Here is a 21,070-nt window from a genome sequence, read left to right as displayed (position 1 = left end):
AAATTCTGAGAGAGATGGGAATACCAGACCACCTGACCTGCCTTTTGAGAAATCTGTATACAGGTCAGGAAGCAACAGTTAGAACTGGACATGGAACAACAGATTGGTTCCAAATGGGAAAAGGAGTACGTCAAGGTGGAATATTGTCACCCTGCTTATTTAACTTCTATGCAGAGCAAGCACATCATGAGAAATGCTGGGCTGGAAGAAGCACAAGCTGGAATCAAGATTGCCAGGAGAAATATCAATAACCTCAGATGTGCAGATGACACCACCCTTACCACAGAAAGCGAAGAAGAACTAAAGAGCCTCTTGATGAAAGTGAAAGAGGAGTGAAAGAGTTGGCTTAAAGCTCAACGTTCAGAAAACAAAGATCATGGCATCTGGTCCCATCACTTCATGGTAAATAGTTGGGGAAACAATGAAACAGTGGCAGGGTTTATTTTTTGAGCTCCAAAATCACTGCAGATGGTGACTGCAGCCATGAAATTAAGATGCTTACTCCTTGGAAGGAAAGTTATGACCAACCTAGACAGCATATTAAAAAGCCAAGACATTACTTTGCCAACAAAGGTTTGTCTAGTCAAGGCTATGGTTTTTCCAGTAGTCACATGAATGTGAGATTTGGACTATAAAGAAAGCTGAGCGCCAAAGAATTTATGCTTTTGAACTGTGGTGTTGGAGAAGACTCTTGAGAGTCCCTTGGACTGCAAGGAGATCCAACCAATCCATCCTAAAGGAAATCAATCAGTCCTGAATATTCATTGGAAGGACTGATGTTGAAGCTGAAGTTCCAATACTTTGGCCACCTGATGCGAAGAACTGCCTCATTTGAAAGACCCTGATGCTGGGAAAGATTGAGGGCAGGAGGAGAAGGGGACGACAGAAGATGAGATGGTTGGATGGCATCACCGACTCAATGGACATGAGTTTGAGTAAACTCCGGGAGTTGGTGATGGACAGGGAGGCCTGGCATGCTGCAGTCCGTGGGGTCACAAAGAGTCGGACACAACTCAGCAACTGAACTGAACTGAAGAAGACAAAGGAACTGTACACAAGAAATTATAAGACACTAATGAAAAAAATCAAAGATTACATTAAACAGATGGCGAGATATTCCATGTTCCTGGGTAGGAAGCATCAATACTGTGAAAATGACTATACTACCAAACGCAGTCTACAGATTCACTCTGATCCCTATCAAATTACCAATGACATTTTTCACACAACTAGAACAAAAGATTTCATAATTAATAAGGAAACACAAAAGACCCCGATAGCCAAAGTAGTCTTGAGAAAGAAGAATGGAGCTGGAGGACTCAACCTTCCTGACTTCAGATTATACTACAAAGCTTCAGTCATCAAGACAGTATGGTACTGGCACAAAAACAGAAATATACACCAATGGAACAAGATACAAAGTCCAGAAATAAACCCATGCACCTATGGGTACCTTATTTTTTACCAAGGAGGCAAGAATATACAATGGGCCAAAGACAGCCTCTTCAATAAATGGTGATGGGGAAACTGGAGATCTACATAGTAAAAGAATGAAATTAGAACACTTCCTAACACCATACACAAAGATAAACTCAAAATGGATTAAAGACCTAAATACAAGACCAGAACTATAAAAACCCTTAGATGAAAACATAGGCAGAACACTTGATGACATAAAGCAAGATCCTGTGTGACCCACCTAGCGTAATGGAAATAAAAACAAAAGTAAACAAGTGGGACCTGACTAAACTTAAAAGCTTTTGCACAGCAAAGGAAACACTAAGCAAGCTGAAAAGACAACCCTCAGAATGCTGTCTGGAGAAAATAATAGCAAATGAAACAACTGACAGAAGATTACTTTCTGAAATATATAAGCAGCTCATACAACTCAATACCAGAAAAACAAACAGTCCAATCAAAAAATGGGAAAAAGACCTAAACAGACATTTCTCCAAAGAAGACATAGATGGCTAACAAACATGAAAAGATACTCAACATCACTCTTTACTAGAGAATTGCAAATCAAAACTGCAATGAGATGTCACCTTACACCAGTCAGAATGGCCATCATTAAAAAAGTCTACAAACAGTAAATGCTGGAGAAGGGTGTGGAGAAAAGGGAGCCTCTTGCACTGTTGGTGGGAATGTAAATTGATTCAGCCACCATGGAAGACGGTATGGAGATTCCTTAAAAAACTAGAAATAAAACCACCATACGACCCAGGCATATACCCTGAGGAAACCAAAATTTAAAGACACATGTGTCCCATTATTCATTGCAACACTATTTACAATAGCTAGAACATGGAAGCAACCTACGTGTTCATCGGCAGATGAATGGATAAAGAAGGTGTGGTACAGATAGACAACGGAATATTACTCAGCTATAAAAAGGTGCCTTTGAGTCAGTTCTCATGAGGTGGATGAACCTAGAACCTATTGAACAGAGTGAAGTAAGTCAGATAAATACCGTATTCAACGCACATATACAGAATCTAGAAAAATGGTACTGAAGAATTTATTTACAGGGCAGCAGTGGAGAAACAGACACAAGACTTAAGGACATGGGGAGAGGGGAAGAGAGGGTGAGATGTTTGGAGGGAGTAACATGGAAACTTATATCACCATATATAAAATAGATAGCCAATGGGAATTTGCTGTATGGCTCAGGAAACTGTCTAACAGGGGCTCTGTATCAACCTAGAGGGGTGGGATGGGAAGGGAGATGGGAGGGAGGTTCAAAAGGTAGGGGATATGTATATACCTATCAGCTGTGGCTCAGACGGTAAAGCGTCTGTCTACAATATAGGAGACCTGGGTTCAAGCCCAGGGTTGGGAAGATCCCCTGGAGAAGGAAACGGCAATCCACTCCAGTACTATTGCCTGGAAAATCCCATGGACAGAGAAGCCTGGTAGGCTACAGTCTGTGGGGTCATATGGCTGATTAATGTTGAGGTTTGACAGAAAGCAGGAAAATTCTGTAAAGCAATTATCCTTCAATAAGAAAATGTTTAAAAAAAAAAGAGGAAGAGAAGCTGGAAAGCAACGGCAGTGGTAAGGCTTTAGTGTCCAGGGGAAGAGTCCAGTGTGGACGCTGTGGCTTCCCTGGACACCACCTAGATTTGAGATGCCTTCAGGCAATAGCTTATTTGGTTTAAAATGCGCCCTGTTTTTAAAAATGTCCATTTTGGATCTGAGAGCTTGGCAGGGTGGACCCTAACTGTAGACATACCATCAGAATCCTTCCCTGTAAATCCGGTAAGTCACACATGACTTGGTGATGGTCATTTTGAGGTGTTAGCTGGCCTGGAAGACTTCAGCCAGGGCCTTTGCCCGCACAAGGGGAACGCATGTCATGAAGGGCAGGGTGTGCAAGGTCTGAATGCCCTCCTGTTCTGAAATCCTGCCACCTGGTAAGGGCCCTGTGGCCTCCTCCCCCAAGATGTTAAAATTGATACAAACTCACTAATCAGTCATTCAGCTTCCTGTGGGCAGAGCAGGGCATTCATAGGCTGCACTCACCTTATGTTAACCACTTTTGACCTTTGAGAAAAGCTCTAGGTTCTAACAACTGCTTTGTAAGCTAATTTTAGAAGAAAACCTTCTAGGGAGTTCCCTGGTGGCCTAGTGGTCAGGATTCTGGGCTTTTCATGGCTGTGGCCCGGGTTCAATCCCTGATCGGTACAGCCAGAAAAAAGAGTAAAGGTACAAAAAGACCCAAATAGAAATCCAGGAACTGAAAGGTACTGTGAAATAAAATTCATATATATATATATATATATATTTTTTTTTTTTAAAGAAAACTCTTTTGTAAATTGGGGATTGCCCAAAGAGCAAACATATTTGCACATTCTGGTTAGGGAATGGGTGGAGAGTTGAAAGGTCAAAGAGAAGCAGACGTGTGACAGGTTTCCACACGACTCTGTTCATTTTTTTTCACAGGCATGATATCTTCCCTGAGAACTTGATTTTTCCCATCTTTCCCCTGAATGCTGATATCTGTGGCATGAATTCAGAGTTTGCCATCCACCGCGGTGCCCCTGTAACCACCCCAGGCCTCCAGTTGTGTACAAGCATGGGGCTGGTGCTCAGAGGATGGGTGCAGGTGGTGAGGAGCTGTTTGCAGCTGCCCACACCATCCATGGCCCCTGGCCTCAGGGTCAGAGCAGCTTCGTAGACCTTCCAGAACCCTGCACCTCTGACCTAGCTCTAGGTCAGAAGTGAGGCAAGGGTGGTGCTAGCTGTCAGAAATGGGGTTTGTTTTCCTGGGCAAGAAAATAACATCTTTTCCTTCCAGGCTCCCCTTTCCACCGGTTCTGCAACTAAGGCGGTTGCTCTAGCCCTCTGGTCAGCCTGTCCTGGGAGACCTCGCCAGTTCTGAGGACGTGGCCAACTGGCCAGGCCTCCCAAGTTGGCCATTGGGAGTGAAGCCTGGGATTGATTCCGTTTCCAGCTGGCCAGGCTTTGCCCCCAAGAGTCGCTTGCTTCTTTCACGGTGACCTGCTGAACTGGCCGGTGGAGCTGGACCACACGTGCATCCTCAACTTGGTTTTCTCACTTTCGGGGTTTGACCTTGAGTGGACATTGGCCTTCCGAGCATCCCTGTGTTTCACGGGGGTGTGAGTCATGATAACGTCCAACCTGGCTTTCGGCTCTGGAGATATGGGAGATAGTAGTAACCTGGGGCCCTGAGACTTTCCCTCCACAGAGGCTGGAAGACCTCCAGAGGTGGTGATTATTCATAGGGCAACAACAGCAGTAATAATAGTAACTTGCATTTGAGAACTTTATATTTGAGATCATGCTTTTATTTACTTCATTTGATTGTAATAACTACTCTGCGATGCAGGTTGAAGTGTCCAAATGTTATAGATGAGGAAGTGAGGGCTCTGAGGGGTGGATGAACTCTAACTCATGAAGGAGCCAGGTTTTGAGCCTAGCTGGTCTGACTTTAGTCCAGTGATGTTTTTCCTATGACATGTTCCCTCACAGGGAAAGCAGGGACCATACTTTTTCCTCAACCAATTAAAGCAATTAAAGTAATCACTTTACCAAACCCATCATATGAAACATTCAATTTAATCATCACAGCGTGACTTTTAAATGAATAAAACAGTATCTCTCCCTTTTTTCCAGAGGCCGGCATTATAGAATGAAAGGGCACAAAACCATTATATAAGTCAGAAATCCTGACATCTGATATCTTTACATGAATTTTCTCATTTATAAAATAGAATCGGTAACATTTATTATTTCTCATGGCAGGGCTTTTTTAGGTGCATGTATGTGAAGGTACTTGGAAAACTGTACCATTATTTTTTAAACTTTTGAAGTCCCTTCACCCCAATTAAAATTCCTCCATCAGCTTAGATGCTTTTCAGGATGTTAGGAGAATGAATATATTACACTTGCTCGGGAATACTTTTCACGCTTGTCTAAAATCTCTTGAATTCATAGATCTGGAAAGAGAGGTTTGGGAGAACGTGCTCTCTTTTGGCAGAGTGAATAAGCTGTTGTGTCAGGTCGTGGGTGAACGTCGGGCCCGCTTGGAGTCCAGCGTGTATGCCCGGGCTCTAGGTGGGCACCGCCAAGTGAGGGGAGGTGTCTGGGGCTCAGTCTGCTCGCTCCATGTTGGGGCCCTGGGTGGCAGTTCCTGGGCTCAGAGACCAGAGCACAATCTGATGCAGCCAGTTAGCTATGTTCTTAGAAGCTTAAAAAAAAAAAGAAAAAAAACTGGCCTCCTCAGTAAATTTTAAAATTGTGGAAGGATCTAGACAGGTTACAAAGGAGGAAGTAATAAAAAGATTGAACAGTTCAACCTGAGTAACCCTGCCCACTTGATAGGTGATCAAAGAAACTCAGGTTGAAAGCAGTTACCCTTTGTACCCTATCCAGCTGGAGAACATTTTTTCAAAACATTCAAGGTGAGCGTTGGTGAAGGTGAAGTGAGACAGACACTGGTGAGGAGGTGTACACTGGTACAGCTTTTCTGCAAAGACTTTGGGAGGTATGTTTGGGAGAGCCTTATGATTATTAATGACCTTAGAGCTCCTGTTTCCAATTACAGGATGTTTTCTTGTGGAAATAATAATAAGAGTTGTAGGTCACAAAATGTTTATTTGTGGGAATATTATGGTGTTAATCATAATTGCAAAATACTATAAACAACTTAAATGTTCAAGAATAGAGAAATGGTTAATAAATTATTCAGTAGTATGGTGGAATATGGAATATAGTCGGCCATTTAAAGTTGTATTTTTGAATAACGTTTTAATGGTAAGAAACATGTTAATGAGGATGAAAGTGGGATGCCAGCCTGCTTCCTTACACACATAATTTATAGGTAACTAGGAATAGATGTCTCTGTATCTCAAGCTGGTAGTAATCATCTTTGGGCAGAGGAATTATTTTCTGGATACTTTATTTTCCAAAAATTTCTACAATATGAATATATCTCATTTTATAATCAGAGAAGCAGTACTTGAAAATTCAGGGGATGGGAATATCTTCATTAAATTCTTTTAAAATGTAAAATGAAATTTTAAAGTATTAAAGTATAAGGTATTACAAATAAGAGGTAAGTACCATTTCAGCAGATGAATGAATAAGTTAGGCAGATTGTCAAGAGCTTATTGATTTTAAGAGAAAAAATGTTAAACCACTGTGGGTAATATTCACGTTTTTCTGGTAGTTATAAGGAAACCACTGATTGTCTAAAATAGCAAGTGCTGAATTGGGAGACCTCTAGAGGAGTTTAATTTCATCACTTAATTTTTACATAATGACTATATTATAAAGTGAGGAAAGCTTAAAATTTCAGGTAGAGAAATTTATTTCTGAATATCACAAAGTTTTGGTGTTTCTAGAAAAGATTTAATAACTGCTGGGTATAAATACCTGATTGATTTACTTCCAAGAGTGCATATTCTTAATCAGCATTCTGAATTAAATGGGGGCTGTTCACATGGATCGTTTTACTTAAGTTTTAAACATTAATGATCAGACTGATGCCAGAGAAACTATAACATCTTGAATATGCTTATGAAACACTGAACTCCTGCATTTTATTTTACAGTGTAGCTCTCGCAATATATTACCACATCAAAAACAGGTATGTGGATTTTGTTTAATTTTGTGCTGAAAACATCATACTTTATCAGCAATTACATTTTTCCTATTGTGTTCTAGTTGCCTCAGCCTTTGAGTTTTGTATTCTTATCTCACTTTCATAGAATCTGTAAAGGTAGCACAGTTTACCCACACCTCCCAGAGAAGTACTGAACTGCTTCTGAGTCAGAGGAAACCAAATGAAGTCAGCAAAAGAGAACAGAGTTTCTTGACAGTATTCAGCCTCCTCTTGACTTTATTTTCTGTGTCATTCACTTAAACATTCAGTCTTTTATAAAATATTTCAACAAGTTTCTGTGCACAGCTTTCATATAAAAAAGAAGTTTATAGTTTCAATTCAGTAGAAACAGTTTTGTTGTAAAGTTAGTCATAAACTCTTTTAAGGTGGTAGAAATCCTCTCTGATGGGAGTCTGGAGATAGTTCAGTTAATTTTAGAAGTGAATTGAAACACGGAATCATGGAAAAATCATATAACAAGTTAGCTGTTCTGCCGAGCTCTCTTTCGTCTTTTTGCAGATAGTAAGTCAAAGAATAGAAACTGTAGTGTGTGCCACGGGGGTGCATGGCAGAGACAGATCTGCAGCTTTTGAAAATCGGGAACCTAACTGACGTTGGAACGTTACGTGCTGTTAGCAAAGCAGCAGTTTCCAAAGAAAGTTTTTTATTTTCACTCAAATGACATAAGTCAGGTGGAAGCAGAGCCATCACTAGCGGGGTGTGGCCCCCCCCAGAGCCCAGCGCCCCTTCTGCCTGTGTTCACAGAGAGAGCCACCCCTTTAAATGGGTCTGTGCAGGTACCGGCTTGGTAACAGCCAGGTACACTTTTCTACATGCCCCTCTTGTTTTTCAGAATTGAGTTGTGGGGCTTCCCTGATGGCTCAGTGGTAAAGAATCCACCTGCCAGTGCAGGAGACACAAGTTTGATCCCTGATTCAGGACGATTTCGCATGCTGCAGAGTGGCTAAGCCCTCGCACCACAACTACTGAGCCTGTGCGCGGGAGCCCAGGAGCCACCACCACTGAGCACACGTGCCATGACTGCTGAAGGCCGTGTGCCTAGAGCCCATGCTCTGCAACGAGAAGCCTGCACAGCACCTAGAGAAAAGCCCACGCGGCAGCGAAGGCCCAGAGCAGCCAAAGATAAATACATTCATAAAATCCTTTTAAAAAAACAGTCATGAAGCCCCTCAGTAGTGAAGTGGTAAGCTGCATGCTGTGAGAATTTCAGGCTAATCTCCAGGACACACTGCGTGTTCATTCTTACCCTCAGACTTCTTTTGTGTTGACCACAACGTAGTTGTGGTTTAAACAGATCCATCAAACTTTGCTCAGAAACAAGATGTTAAAGAAATTCAGATTTGCTGCATTTGAAAACTCAAGAAATGAAAGTCTTTGATTTTTACTTTACTAAATGAGGGTTCATAACCTTTATTTTATGGACTATTCAAAAGTGATTAATTATTGTTCCCCAAAAAATGATAATTCGTGTTTCTTGAAATAACAGTTGAATCAGAATATATTTTGTTTTCATTTTGATTGGCACTCTGTTACAGAAGGGAAACTCCATTTTTCTGTTACTTTCCTCCCCAGGGACCCAGATGGAAGGATGCTCTTGGATATTTTCGATGAAAACCTTCACCCTCTTTCGGTAACCCTCCCCTTGGTTCCCAAGGTGTGGTCCAGTCATGTCTCTGTGGCTCCTGTGGGCCACTAGTCATTGAGAATGTCTCCCTCCCCAGAAATCTGAAGTGCCACCAGATTATGACAAACACAACCCAGAGCAGAAGCAGATTTACCGGTTTGTTCGGACACTGTTCAGTGCTGCTCAGCTGACTGCAGAATGTGCCATCGTCACCCTGGTGAGTGCCCCCAGGATGACCTGGCCATGGAGTGGGGTGCAGGTGGGAATGTCCACTGTAGACTTAGGAACCCCAGCCACTTCAGGGTTGTCTTTTATCCAGAATAGCAACTGGATCTCCCAAAAGAGGGCATGTGGTCTGTTCCGCAGTCCCACCTAAAGCCCCCTGTCAGATCACACTCAGAAGCAGGAAAGCTGAAACGACCCATGCAGGGTCCACAGTGCTGAGAAGGACCAGGGCCACCTCATTGATGTCCAGGTTTGTGGTGTTGGTTCCCTACGTTGCAAGGACTGCTGTAATTGCTGCCTTCTCCTCTGCGATTTTTGTGTAAATACATGTCTGTAAGATGAGACATTCATCTTACATTCAGAGACAGTCACGAGACATTCAGAGACAGTGTGGACATAATCTGCACATTGACTTAAGTTAAAAACCTTAACCTTCCTTAGATTCTTAAAACCTTAGGGACGGTTGATTTAGCTCCGATCTCATTGGGGAAGCAGCTTTAACAGCGGAGCCCGCTGTCACTGACCTTTCCCATTGTGCACCACTCAGATAAGAAATGGGCTCTGCCAGTGCGTGGGCTGCCCCGCGGGCCCATGCAGTTCCCTGAGAAGAGACCCTGTGGTATGAGGATGAGTGTAAAGACCATCCGCGTCTCCGCCACACTGAGAGCCGCGTGTTCTCAGCCGACGGCATAGGACTGGTTTGTTTGTGCATTCCTTCTCTCCTGGAACTTGCCCCCTGACAGGTGAACAGACATCCATCAAATCTTCCTCAGGTGAAGTGGCGTGCTGATAGACCCTGAGGTCATGACTGAGAAGCATATTTATGCCTCAGCTTTGTTCCTCCAAAGGATGTCAAGTCCTCAAAAAACCCCCTCCAGGCGGCAGGGTTGACATTTTAATGAAGGGAGATTGTGACAAAGAGGGAAGAAGGGGAAGAAAATCAGATAATGAGTACTTAATTTGACGCCCTGAAGAAAGATTTATTTTGAAGCTCTTGCTTCAAGATGCTATGTGGTAGGTTTTTTTTGCCTTCCATTCTGAATAAAATGGTGACCTGACTTTGCCCTGTAGCACCTTCGAGTTTGGATTTATCAGCCTGAAGAAGCTGTGTCCTGTGAAAGAGGTAGTTTCTGCAGACTTCTGCTGAGAACATGTAGAGTTTGTTCCCCTGTCTCTGAGCAGACGTCGGTGTTTAGTTTGTCTTGGGAGTGCTGTGGGAATGGTGTGTGTCTGTCAGTCGTGGGAGCTGCTGAAATCCTCCCTTGTCCTGGGACATCAGCTGGTGGCTTAGCAGGAGATGAGCATCTCTGGCTACAGCTGACAGGTGGGCAGCGTCGGGGGCCCTCACAACAGGCACAGCTCTGCAGACTGAGTCTCCAGGGTCTGCCTGGATGCCGCAGGCAGCCAGCTCTGTGTTCCGATCGAGCCCTGCGTGTGATGGTTCCCACCTGTCTCTCCAGGTTTGCAACAAGCCTTCACAGCAGGTCTGGGCTAGAGCTGGCGGGCTGCATCCCTCTCTGCCTTTCTCCTGGGCCTTCCCTTGGTGGCCTGGCCTGTTGCCCGGAGGAGGCAGGGAAGACCACAGTTAGCTCTGCGCACAGGGAACCAGACCACTGCCTGCCTGTGGGAGACCCTTCGAGAGCCTTCAGCCACTTGCTGCTGCATGTGTCCGGGAGCACCAGGCATGCCAGCCCAGCTGGGTTCCCCCGGGCAGCCCTGAGGGCTGTCACTTGGCCCCAAAGTGCCTCTCAGAGGCCAGCGCTCTGGTGAAGAGGCCACCTGTGGAATCTATCCATTCTGACCCCAGAGAACCCCCTTTATAGGGCACATTAGTGGTTTCTACCAAGGTCAAAAGTGTTGTTCAGATAGAGTCCAGTGAGGAATCCAGCTACCTCAAATATTAGCAAATAGGAAGCACTGGGGAGGCCCAGTCAGCTGAGCTGTTGTAAGAGTCTACAGTGAACGGACCCGGAGCTGCTCTCTGTGATGGACAGGGAAACCCAGCATCCCCGGAAGTGTGGTCCTGTGTACCCTGGAGTCCATGAGTTTGCACTTTCTTTCTCCCCTCCTCCCCCACGCCATGCCTTCAAACAGCTTTATTTTGTACAGTCACCTGAACGCTCTGTAAGCACTCACTAACCTGTATTTTCTAGAGACTCTCAGGATGGTCCTTCTTAGGAAATTAAATCTGAAAATTTAATTGAGCAGCAGTGTCCTATTAGCAATGGTGTAGGGAATGGTGTTCAGAAAAAAATCAATCGTATATTATTTTACTTGGCAGAAAATTAAAATACCCAAGTGGGAGTTTACTAAAGAAATTACAGCTGACCCTTGAATATAGCTTTCTTGGCAAGTTCTGCCAAATTACATGCTATTATGTGGTGCTTATTATGAATTCCTTCTCCCCAAACATAACATCTGCTTCCCCTCGGTAACGGAGTATGTTATCATATCTAATTTCTCTAGTTCATCTTAGTGGAATATCAGATGTGGTAGATGCCTGGTTTTTTCCAAACATTATCTTAAATGTTACCTAGTGTACCTGTTAACTGGAGAAGGAAATGGCAACCCGCTCCAGTGTTCTTGCCTGGAGAATCCCAGGGATGGCGGAGCCTCGTGGGCTGCTGTCCATGGAGTCACACAGAGTCGGACATGACTGAAGTGACTTAGCAGCAGCAGCAGCAGTGTACCTATTAATATCTATCTACTGTGGTTAAGTAAGAACAAAATTGAATAACCTTCTTTTTGTGCTGAGTCAGTGAGAAGCTATTTCATTGGGGAGCTTGGAGAGGTTTACATAGCTCATTTATAAAAAGGAATAGTGTCTAAGGGGGAGAAGGCAATGGCAACCCACTCCAGTACTCTTGCCTGGAAAATCCCATGGACGGAGGAGCCTGCTAGGCTGCAGTCCATGGGGTCGCAAAGAGTCGGACGTGACTGAGCGACTTCACTTTCACTTTTCACTTTCATGCATTGGAGAAGGAAATGACAACCCACTCCAGTGTTCTTGCCTGGACAATCCCAGGGACGGCAGAGCCTGGTGGGCTGCCGTCTATGGGGTCGCACAGAGTCGGACACAACTGAAGCGACTTAGCAGCAGCAGCAGCAGCATCTTAGGGATCTGGTTGAAGAGTGTCCATAATGATTGCTTCAAAAAATCTGGAGTTAGATCCAGCCTGTTTTCTACTCTTAGTACAGTTTTGTGGCACATTTAAAAAATTCTTTTCTTAGTGGAATGAGAAGAGTTGGTCATCAAACTTTGTAACATACATAGTCTGGGCTCCTGAGGTTGGTGTCCAGTTAAAATTCCACTCAGCCTGGCCTGGATCTCTCGCTGAAGAATTTCAGTTTTCACACAGAAATAATGATCTAAAACATTAGCTTACTCTTCCTGCTCCTTGAATGTAATAAATGCCATTAAAACTAAAATCTAAACAACGGAAAAGATGATTGAAGTCTGCTGAGTGACCTACTCTTTTTCACCAGAGGTTGTCACAGCCCGGTGCTGTTCTGTCCCTGAGAGACGTTTGGAAGTGCCCCTGAAGGTCCATAGAGTATGGTTGGCGGGCACGTGTCGTGACCTCAGAGGCCTCTCTGAAGGCCTTTCAGATGTTCTGTGCTGAACACCGCAGAGTGGGCTCTTCCCTGAGTGGTCTCCTCTGACCCCCTATTCCCCTGCACCTGTCTCTCAATCCAAGGCCTGAGTTTCCCGACTGCGGCTCTTCCTGAATGCCATTGCTATGGTAATCTCATCCACTCAGGCCTCCCTAGACCTGCTCTCTTGTAGCCACATTCCACACCCAGAGCATCCTTCCTGCAGGGTCCTGTGTCCCTGAGGCCAGCACGCGGGGGCCGCTCCCTGACCCAGCCCCGGGCTGGATGCTGGGCACACAGTGGGAGTGAGGCCCGGGCGTGGTCCTCAGGGGACTTGGCTTCCTCGGGGGAGACAGTGGAGGAGGGCAGCTGCCCAGCCCGGGGAGAGACGCAGCCACGGTGGCGGGGCTGGGTCACCAGTCCAGGATGGGGCAGGTGGACCTGATGGCCTCCTGTTTCATCACCTCTCAGGAAACTTAGGGCCTCTTGGCAGCTCACTGGGTATGGCTGTTTTGTCCTTGTGATTACATTAGTAATTTCTTTCTCATGATTTTTGTTTTGTCTTTCATACTGTGCCCCTCATCCAGTCTGAGGAGGACCTGGTATCTGAGATCAGCCATAAAAATCCTGCTTCTTAAGATGGAAAGAATTGACTTTTCTTTAGTAAAGCAATGGAAGCAGAACGAAAACCTTTTAAGCAAAAGAACCATCATCACTCGTCTGTTTACTGACTTAGCAGACAGTTGAGTGCCAGCCCCCATCTTGAGGCAGAGAGCTCCTGTTTGGGTGGCAGAGGCAGACAGGTGCTGGCCCCGGTCAGCCTCCCTGGGGCTTCCCCACCTGGGCCCTGGTTCACAGACCGCAGGCTGCACAGACGGGCTGCTGAGGCCATTGGGGCTGCTGCAGCTTGGGAGGGAGCCCCTGACTCTCCCTCTGCCTGTGGCTTAGGGATGAAGGGCGCTGGTGTGCTCGTGTCTTCCAGGTGTACCTCGAACGGCTTCTCACATACGCAGAGATTGACATCTGTCCAGCCAACTGGAAGCGGATTGTTCTGGGGGCCATCCTGCTGGCCTCCAAGGTGTGGGACGACCAGGCGGTGTGGAACGTGGACTACTGCCAGATCCTGAAGGACATCACGGTGGAGGATATGTGAGTGTGGGCGGGGGCATCCCCGCGTGGACGAGCTCGGGGTGGAGTGAGTGACTGTGGCTGTGCGTCTGTTGTGAGCTGGCCGAGCAAGGACACGGTTGCGGATAGGATTTACAAAAACCTGTGCGTCTTGTCCTTTGGGTCCCAGACGGGTACTGGTAACACTTTCTGGCTTGTGAATCTAGACTCTGAAACCATGTTCCAGGGAACCTTCCTTTACCTTTCTGCTCCCCATCTGCGGTGGGGTTCATCCCCACTACTCACTGCAGACTGACGACAGGCAGCAGACGGGCTAAAGTGCTCCCTGCCGCTGCTCAGTTCCAGAGAGGAGATTGTCACTGCTTCTGTGTCATGTTGCAGGTTCACTTGGGTTCACATGCACTTTCTGTCCCTCAGGGTCCTCCTGTGTTTCCCGGTCAGGCCGCTCCTCTCTCAGGGCACTGTTCTGGGTTCACCTGCAGCCCGGGGCCTGGGGTCCCTGGGGCTGGGTGTTTAGGAAGTGGGGTCAGGACAAAAGGAGCTGCTTTGGGAACAATCAGGATGAACTTCTGCACTGCTGACCCAATTCTTACTGACGTTTTTCCCATCTTTTTGTCCAGCTTCCTCAAGCCGGACAACCTCCTCTTACTAGAGGTTCCACTGTGTCCCAGCCCCCATCTGTGTCCCTGGACCCTACCTGCCCCTTCCGGTTGCTGGCTGGCTGGGCATCCCCTCGCTTTTGTCTGCCCTGGGGACACTTGTTTATGTTCATGCATCTTTTGCCACAGAGCCTTTTCTTACTACAGACCAGTAAAGACTCTTTCCTGCACCTATTATTCTTTATCCTTAAAAAGTAAGAAAAATACGAAGTTTTTGATAGCAAGAATAAGAAAATTAAATTTTTTTTTTAAGTCTTGATTTTATTTCAGGCTGAAAACAGTTATTAAGAGAATTGTCATACAGACCATAAGTTGGTCCCTTCCACCTTTTGGCTGCTGTGAGTAACTCTGCTGTAAACGTGAGCATCACTGTGCAGATTCCTCCCTGAGGCCCTACTCTTTGGAGTCTGTGCCCAGGAGTGGGATTGCCGCTTAGTAGCTGGTGTTTAAAAGTGGGCTCATTTTTCTAGAAAAGTCAATAGGCCATGAGGTGATGAAACAACTCTTTCTTCCATTGTAGAGCCCCATTCACAAGTTGCTAAGTGGCATCAATTCAACTGGGTTTCTTTACAGTAATGACCTAATGTAACAAATACTTCTGAAATGTTTTGATTTATTGGGTTGAATTTACTTATTATAAAATTTTACATCAGAACTATTTACTGGTAATTAGGCTTCCCAGGTGGTGCTAATGGTAAAGAATCCACCTGCCAGTGCAGGAGACGAAAGAGACTCAGGTTCGATGTCCTGGGCAAGATTTCCTGGAGAAGGAAATGGCAACCCACTCTAGTATTCTTACCTGGAGAATCCCATAGACAAGGAGCCAGGCGGGCTAAAGTTCATGGGGATGCAAAGAGTCAGACATGACTGAGCAACTAAATGCACACACACATACATACACACACCCACACACCCACCCACACACACACCCTTGAGAGAAGCAAATCCATCAAGCCATTCCCTCTGCATCACTTAGTTTTCTGATGATTTATCATATAACAAGCTGTCAGATGTCCCTGGAGGAGGTACTGCTACCGTTTGGAAATTCAAATTTGGGGAATTATTTTTATTTTCTAAATATTACCCTAGTTTGAAAACACAGCCACTCTAAAATCTTTATTTCCCCCAAAACTTAAACAGAAACATTAAAAAAATAAATATTCAGAAAGGCTGTTTTTACCTGGGGAAACTGTCACCTTGTTTGAAACCAGATTCCTCTCGACTTCAATCCTGGTTATACCCTCAACAAAAGGCAGTGGTGTCTAGATAACCGTCTGGGGTGGGAATAGCTTCGCTGGCTCTCTTACTGGTATTTCTTCCTGGCATTGGAGAATGGGAGCTGCAGTGTCACCACGTGGCCACTAGGTGGCAGTGTGTCCACAGGCAGCTCCCAAGTCTTGTTAAGCGGTTACCTGGATTCTTGTATTTCACAGGATGATCTCCTGAGTCTGACTTAGAGCAGGCATAAATAAAAGTGATTAGAAGAGTAGATTTTGACATCACATATACATTTGGGGCTTAATTCCTTTCTCAAAGCTGCGTGGAAGCAGCCCTTCTGACTAGATGAACTGAATTCAATGTCTTGATCTTTCCCTCCGAAGCGCTCAGGCCTTCGATAACAACTTGCTGAGGTTTCTTAGTTATCTTTTGCCTGAGAGCTGCTGTCAGGGAACCAGCCACTACCGCCTCCCAGACTTAGCTCAGCTGTCACTTCAAGGAAGCTTTCCCTGATCCCTCCACTCAGGCTAATCTTGGTCTACTCCACTCAATAATTAATAACAGTAATTATTGAGCACCAGCTGTGTGTCAGGTGCTGTGCTGGGGCCAGGCTGCAGTCAGATGTCACGGATTATGGCTCGGAGGAGAGGAGGAGGGGAGACTGTGATAAACGACAGAAGTGAGTCCAGGGTGCCTGCCCGGAGGGTGGCCTAGAGCTGAGAGTCTGGCCCAGGACCAGTGCTAACAGACAGACCTCTCCCTGAGGATGCTTCTCCCCCAGCACTGACTGCTAAGAGGTGGGCCTGCTGATGGGGGATGTTTTACAATGTGTTCTGGCTTCATCCAGCTAGAAGGGGGTTGGCTCCTTTATGAATCAGGCGCTGTTATCCAAGTTTTCAGCAGGAAGGAAGGCTCAGCAGCAGGAGCGTACTAGAGATGCATGTTCTTGGGCCCACCCAGACCTGTCAAATCAGATGGGTGGCCCAGCTGTGGGTCCTCACAGACCCTGCAGGTGATGGGTTAGGCTTAGGGTTAGGGTGGCTGGGTGGGTGCATGCTGAGACTGGTGGTCTCCTCCCTCCACTCCCATGGTCCTGAGGAAGCTGCTCATCGCTTCCCCACCCTTCCCTCCCAGCAAGGCGATCCTCTAGGTCTTGGAGGCCTGTCCTCTCGGCAGCTGTCCAATCTCACTGGACTCTGTTTGACAGCTCCCAACTGTGTCTTCTGCCCCCTGTTTGAACTGATGGTTCATGTGGTGAGGTGAGGCCAGAGTCTGCTGCATGCGTATGTGTGTGCACACACACATGTGCTTGGTCTCAGTGTTGGGGTCACCCTGAAGCACTTCCTGGTACTGATCATCCCAGTTAATCAGGCCTCATCCTTCCGGGCACTGGACCAGATGGGCTTGGCTTTTATCGCCAGTTTGGTGGTGAGATGGCAACTCTGCGTCCAAGCGGGCCGCTGGTGAGATGGCGCTTCTCCCTGGAGGGCGCGGTCTTGTGGCCTCCATGTCCGCAGCCTGCTTGGGCCGTCCGCGGTGGGGACGGCGGCCGAGCTGCGCATTTCTGTCTTCCTCTGCAGGAACGAGCTAGAGCGACAGTTCCTTGAATTGCTCCAGTTCAACATCAACGTTCCTTCCAGTGTTTATGCCAAGTATTATTTTGATCTTCGTTCTCTGGCGGAAGCCAACAACCTGAGCTTCCCCTTGGAGCCCCTGAGCAGGGAGAGGGCCCACAAGCTGGAGGTAAGAGGCGCCAGCGTCCTGAGGGTACATTCCTGCGGCAGAGCTCTGTGCTCAGGCTAGTTCCTGCCATTGCCAGTCATCGAAAAATAAGGACCAGATGACCTGAATTGCATTGGTACAACCTCATACTTTTAATAACCTTCTCAGTACTGGTTTTTATTTAATGTGCATTGATTCTGTTTTTTAAATCAAATAAGTTTTTTAAAACCGGTTTTAAAGAAGCATTCACTTTTATAAGGGAAAATATACCAGATGACCCTATGATTGGCAATCCAGAAAGGTCTGAACCCACTTGTTTCATTTTTTGAAGCATTTTCTCCACAGCCTTGTTGTTGGTCTTGACCTGGGTGTAGGGCCGTCACTGTGAAGCTGTGTGACACTTGTGTCTTACGTATAGCTCGGCTTTGCACTTGCACTGGGCTCTTTCCATCTGACTTTGGCGGCTGCAGGTGTGGGAAGAAGGCTCACATGTCAGAGCCGTCTTCCAGTGGAGGTGCGGGGCCCTCAGCACCTTCATCCTGAGTGTCTTCAGTGTCGGGGATGGTGCTGGCCCACTGCGAGGATGGAGAGTGTGGCCAGGGAGCCGGCCCCGGGGCTGATGTGAGTGTCTCTCTCCTGCCCCTCAGGCCATCTCCCGCCTCTGCGAGGACAAGTACAAGGACCTGAGAAGACCCACGAGGAAGCGGTCAGCAAGTGCTGACAATCTGACTCTGCCCCGGTGGTCCCCGGCCATCATCTCCTAACTGTGGGCGTCCCTGCCGGAGGCCGTGCCATCCCTCAGTTTCTCCTTTAGTTCGAGAAAAGACAGACGTGGGGTGGTTTTGTTTTTGTTTCCCCTCTCCTTTTCTTTTTAATTCATAGCTCTGCCAGGCTGCCTTGATGAGCGCCTCCAGGCTGCGCGCACGCGCAGCAGGGCTCCGAGGACACGGAGTCGGTGCCATGGGATCCCGTCCACGCCTTCCCAGCCCCGGGTCAGCGCTTCCTTCGTGGAGGAAAAAGACTCTAACCCTGGAGGAGGCAGGGAAGGGACGGGAAGTCACATAGAGGCAGGGAGAGCGGCTTGGCCTGCTCCCTATGTCCCCGTCGGTCAGTAGCCGAACCACCCTGATAGGAGAGCCCGGCCTAGGTGACAAAGTTGGATGCGCATTAAAGGCGCGCGCCGCGTTCACCACCCCACCCGGATCAGTATGTCCCGTTAAGACTTCTTGCATTCCTTCTTGCTGCTTCTCGGGGATCTGGGGGGGATTTTTGTTTGTTTTATTCTGTTTTGGTTTTGGTCCCACAGAGCAGAGAATATAGTTTGTACCCACCATGGCACAGACATCCAAATAAATAGCACTGGCTGTTTCTCTGCACCACTCCTGCGAGCTGTCTTCTGAGCTTTCTTGCTCTCCAGGGGGGCACTTGTCCCGTGTCTGCGCACCTTTATCCTAGCCGGTTTTCTCCACAGTGGCGGATCAGCTTGACTGTAGTGCTGAACCAGACGACTCCCTTCCCCCACCTCCTCCCCCACGAACATTCTAGATCACATGGGTGCTTGTGCCTTCTGATCCTGCGGTGGTCTGTCTCTCTGCCTGCCCCAAGGGGCAGCCCCTTCCTCGCCCTGCCCACCCCACTCCTCTACTTCCACGTCCATTGTGCAAGCAATATTCCTCTCGACTTTTATATGTTTACTTCAAATCAAAGTTAGTCTATTTGTATAAAAATTTTTTAAAAATCTAAAATTAAAAAAAAAAGGGGGTGGGGGTGGGTATTCACATGGAAGATCACTGAAGGGCAAAATGTTCCTATTTACTGAGGTATTTTTCACAGAATGATTGAATAAAAAACTCAACTTGCATTTTCATTGTGGGTGCTTAGTGAAGTTATATGAAACTAAAACTGTGAAGGTTTACATGTCATTAATTATGACCGTCCTTTTTCATTTCTGACTGTTCTTCATTTCCTTATGGGCTAGATGGAAAGCTTTTATAGCAAGGAAAATTAAAGGGTTAATGACAGAACCTCACAGTTAAGTCTAAGAATCTGGGTTAGTGAAGTATACAGTGCTTTGGGGGTTGCACATTTTCTCGGGTCACAATGACAGAGGTTTCTAAGTTTTTCCTTCATCAGGTCTTTGAGGCAAATGGCAGTAGATAAATCTGTGTTTTACCACCCTCCTGTGTGAGCTTGGAAAACTCTGGAATCTTTTGTTATTTGTCTTGTGCCCTGAACTCATACACCTGGTCCCCAGACATGCCTGCCCCTGAGGAGACATGCTTTGTTAGTGGGAGGGACTCAGAAACAGCCAAGCAGCCCAAGAACATGAAGCCCAGTGCTCATCAGACGGCCCTGAAGTTTGTAGCATGTGTAAACCCAGCTGTGTGGGCCAGAAATACTGTCAGATTCTTTCTGGCTTAAACTTTCAAAAGCAAACAAGCGGAATATGAAAGGTTAATTATATTTCCATTGTAACTGTATCAATATATTCCATATGGGTTCCAAAATCAGCTGCTCTCTTCAAGTAAGATTTGGATTTAGAACATGAAATAGAGACCCCCCCAAAAATGTAGAAAATACCATTTTATATTCCCTAAACTATATAGCTTAAAAAGGGACATATTTTCTTAGCTGACTATGAATACCTCTCAAATAAATTAGTTCCTCCCATGTATCTTACTTTACCGATCCATTTCAGGAAAGAGGTTTTGCTGCCTTTCAAGCAGACATCTTATTTTTATCCCTTTTATTTGAATGAGAGATTTGAAAATTGAATTATGTAAATATTTCAATGCATCTGCTATTATTTTGTGGAGTTTATTAAACTACTTTAAAAAATTGTATAGTCTATTTATTGTATGTATGTACATACAGTCTGCTAACTAAAAGTTTAAAGTGGATTCCGTAAAACCTGACTCAGTCTTGTTTAGACTATTGAATATTGTTTTAGCCTTGTGCACTGGATTCTACCTCTGTATAGGAAAATTTTCCATATTCCTGAGCATTGATCTGTATTAATTGGTTATGTTTCTTGCACTAAGGATTTTTAAAACTCTGCTGTAAGTGTAGATTTCAATTTTACTTTTGCAGAATGGATCCCTTGACATGAAGGTAATTTAGGTTGAGTTTATTTTTCTACATGATGAAGACTTAAACATTACGTTCTCTGGTTTGTTCTAAGTTTGCAAAAAAAAAAAAAGCCCGACAACATCCAGTACAGTACCTATTGATAAATCATCGTGATGTAATTTGTTTGCAAGGTGGTTCATGCCCTACAATTAAAGCCGGATTGCTATTTAGGAATACATTGTCTTAGTGTAGTTTTTGAACGGGCAGTTTTCATCATTAATGAAGGGTGAAGAAAGCCACACAATTTATTGCCTTTAAGTTTAGATTTGACTTAAACAAAGTCATTTGGGAGAATAAGTATGCCAATGAATTTTCCCTTTTTGTTTTACCTTTTTTCTTTTAAACTGGGAGAAGGCAAAAAAAGTCAGGGATTTAAAACCTACTGGAGGGCAAGATGGGAGGTCCTGCCAAGATTCCAGACATCGCTGTGCCTTACATGCACCCGCTGGGGCCATCACCTGGCCCCTCTCCTGGTGGCCCACCTGTGCCACCCCCAAGCTCCTACTCTTGGTCTTTGGCAAGACCATCTCCGTCCTGGGCTTTCCTTTGGGTCTAGGGGTTTTGATGCTTGGCCTAGCTGCAGAGCAGAATTTGCAGCGTGAGTGATTTTGATCCTTCCAGGCT

At 45.8% G+C, this 21,070-nt stretch overlaps 1 protein-coding gene across 2 annotated transcripts in view; it reads left to right on the top strand.

Annotated features, from left to right (window-relative positions):
- Window positions 1-18,696, top strand: part of CCNY (cyclin Y) — a 107,428-nt gene extending 88,732 nt beyond the window's left edge. For both annotated transcript variants that reach the window (XM_052650734.1, XM_052650735.1), the window contains exons 5-10: window positions 7,076-7,111; window positions 8,720-8,777; window positions 8,869-8,988; window positions 13,573-13,739; window positions 17,176-17,338; window positions 17,965-18,696. In XM_052650734.1, the coding sequence (XP_052506694.1) occupies window positions 7,076-7,111; window positions 8,720-8,777; window positions 8,869-8,988; window positions 13,573-13,739; window positions 17,176-17,338; window positions 17,965-18,081 (661 nt within the window). In that variant the 3' untranslated portion in view covers window positions 18,082-18,696. The remainder of the gene's footprint in view (window positions 1-7,075; window positions 7,112-8,719; window positions 8,778-8,868; window positions 8,989-13,572; window positions 13,740-17,175; window positions 17,339-17,964) is intronic.
- Window positions 18,697-21,070: the final 2,374 nt, after the last annotated feature.

Source organism: Budorcas taxicolor, chromosome 13 (genome assembly GCF_023091745.1).
Source record: "Budorcas taxicolor isolate Tak-1 chromosome 13, Takin1.1, whole genome shotgun sequence".
NCBI classification, from domain to species: Eukaryota; Metazoa; Chordata; class Mammalia; order Artiodactyla; family Bovidae; genus Budorcas; species Budorcas taxicolor.
The sequence above is the reverse complement of the archived record's forward strand: the minus strand, read 5'-3'. Positions and strand labels throughout refer to the sequence as shown.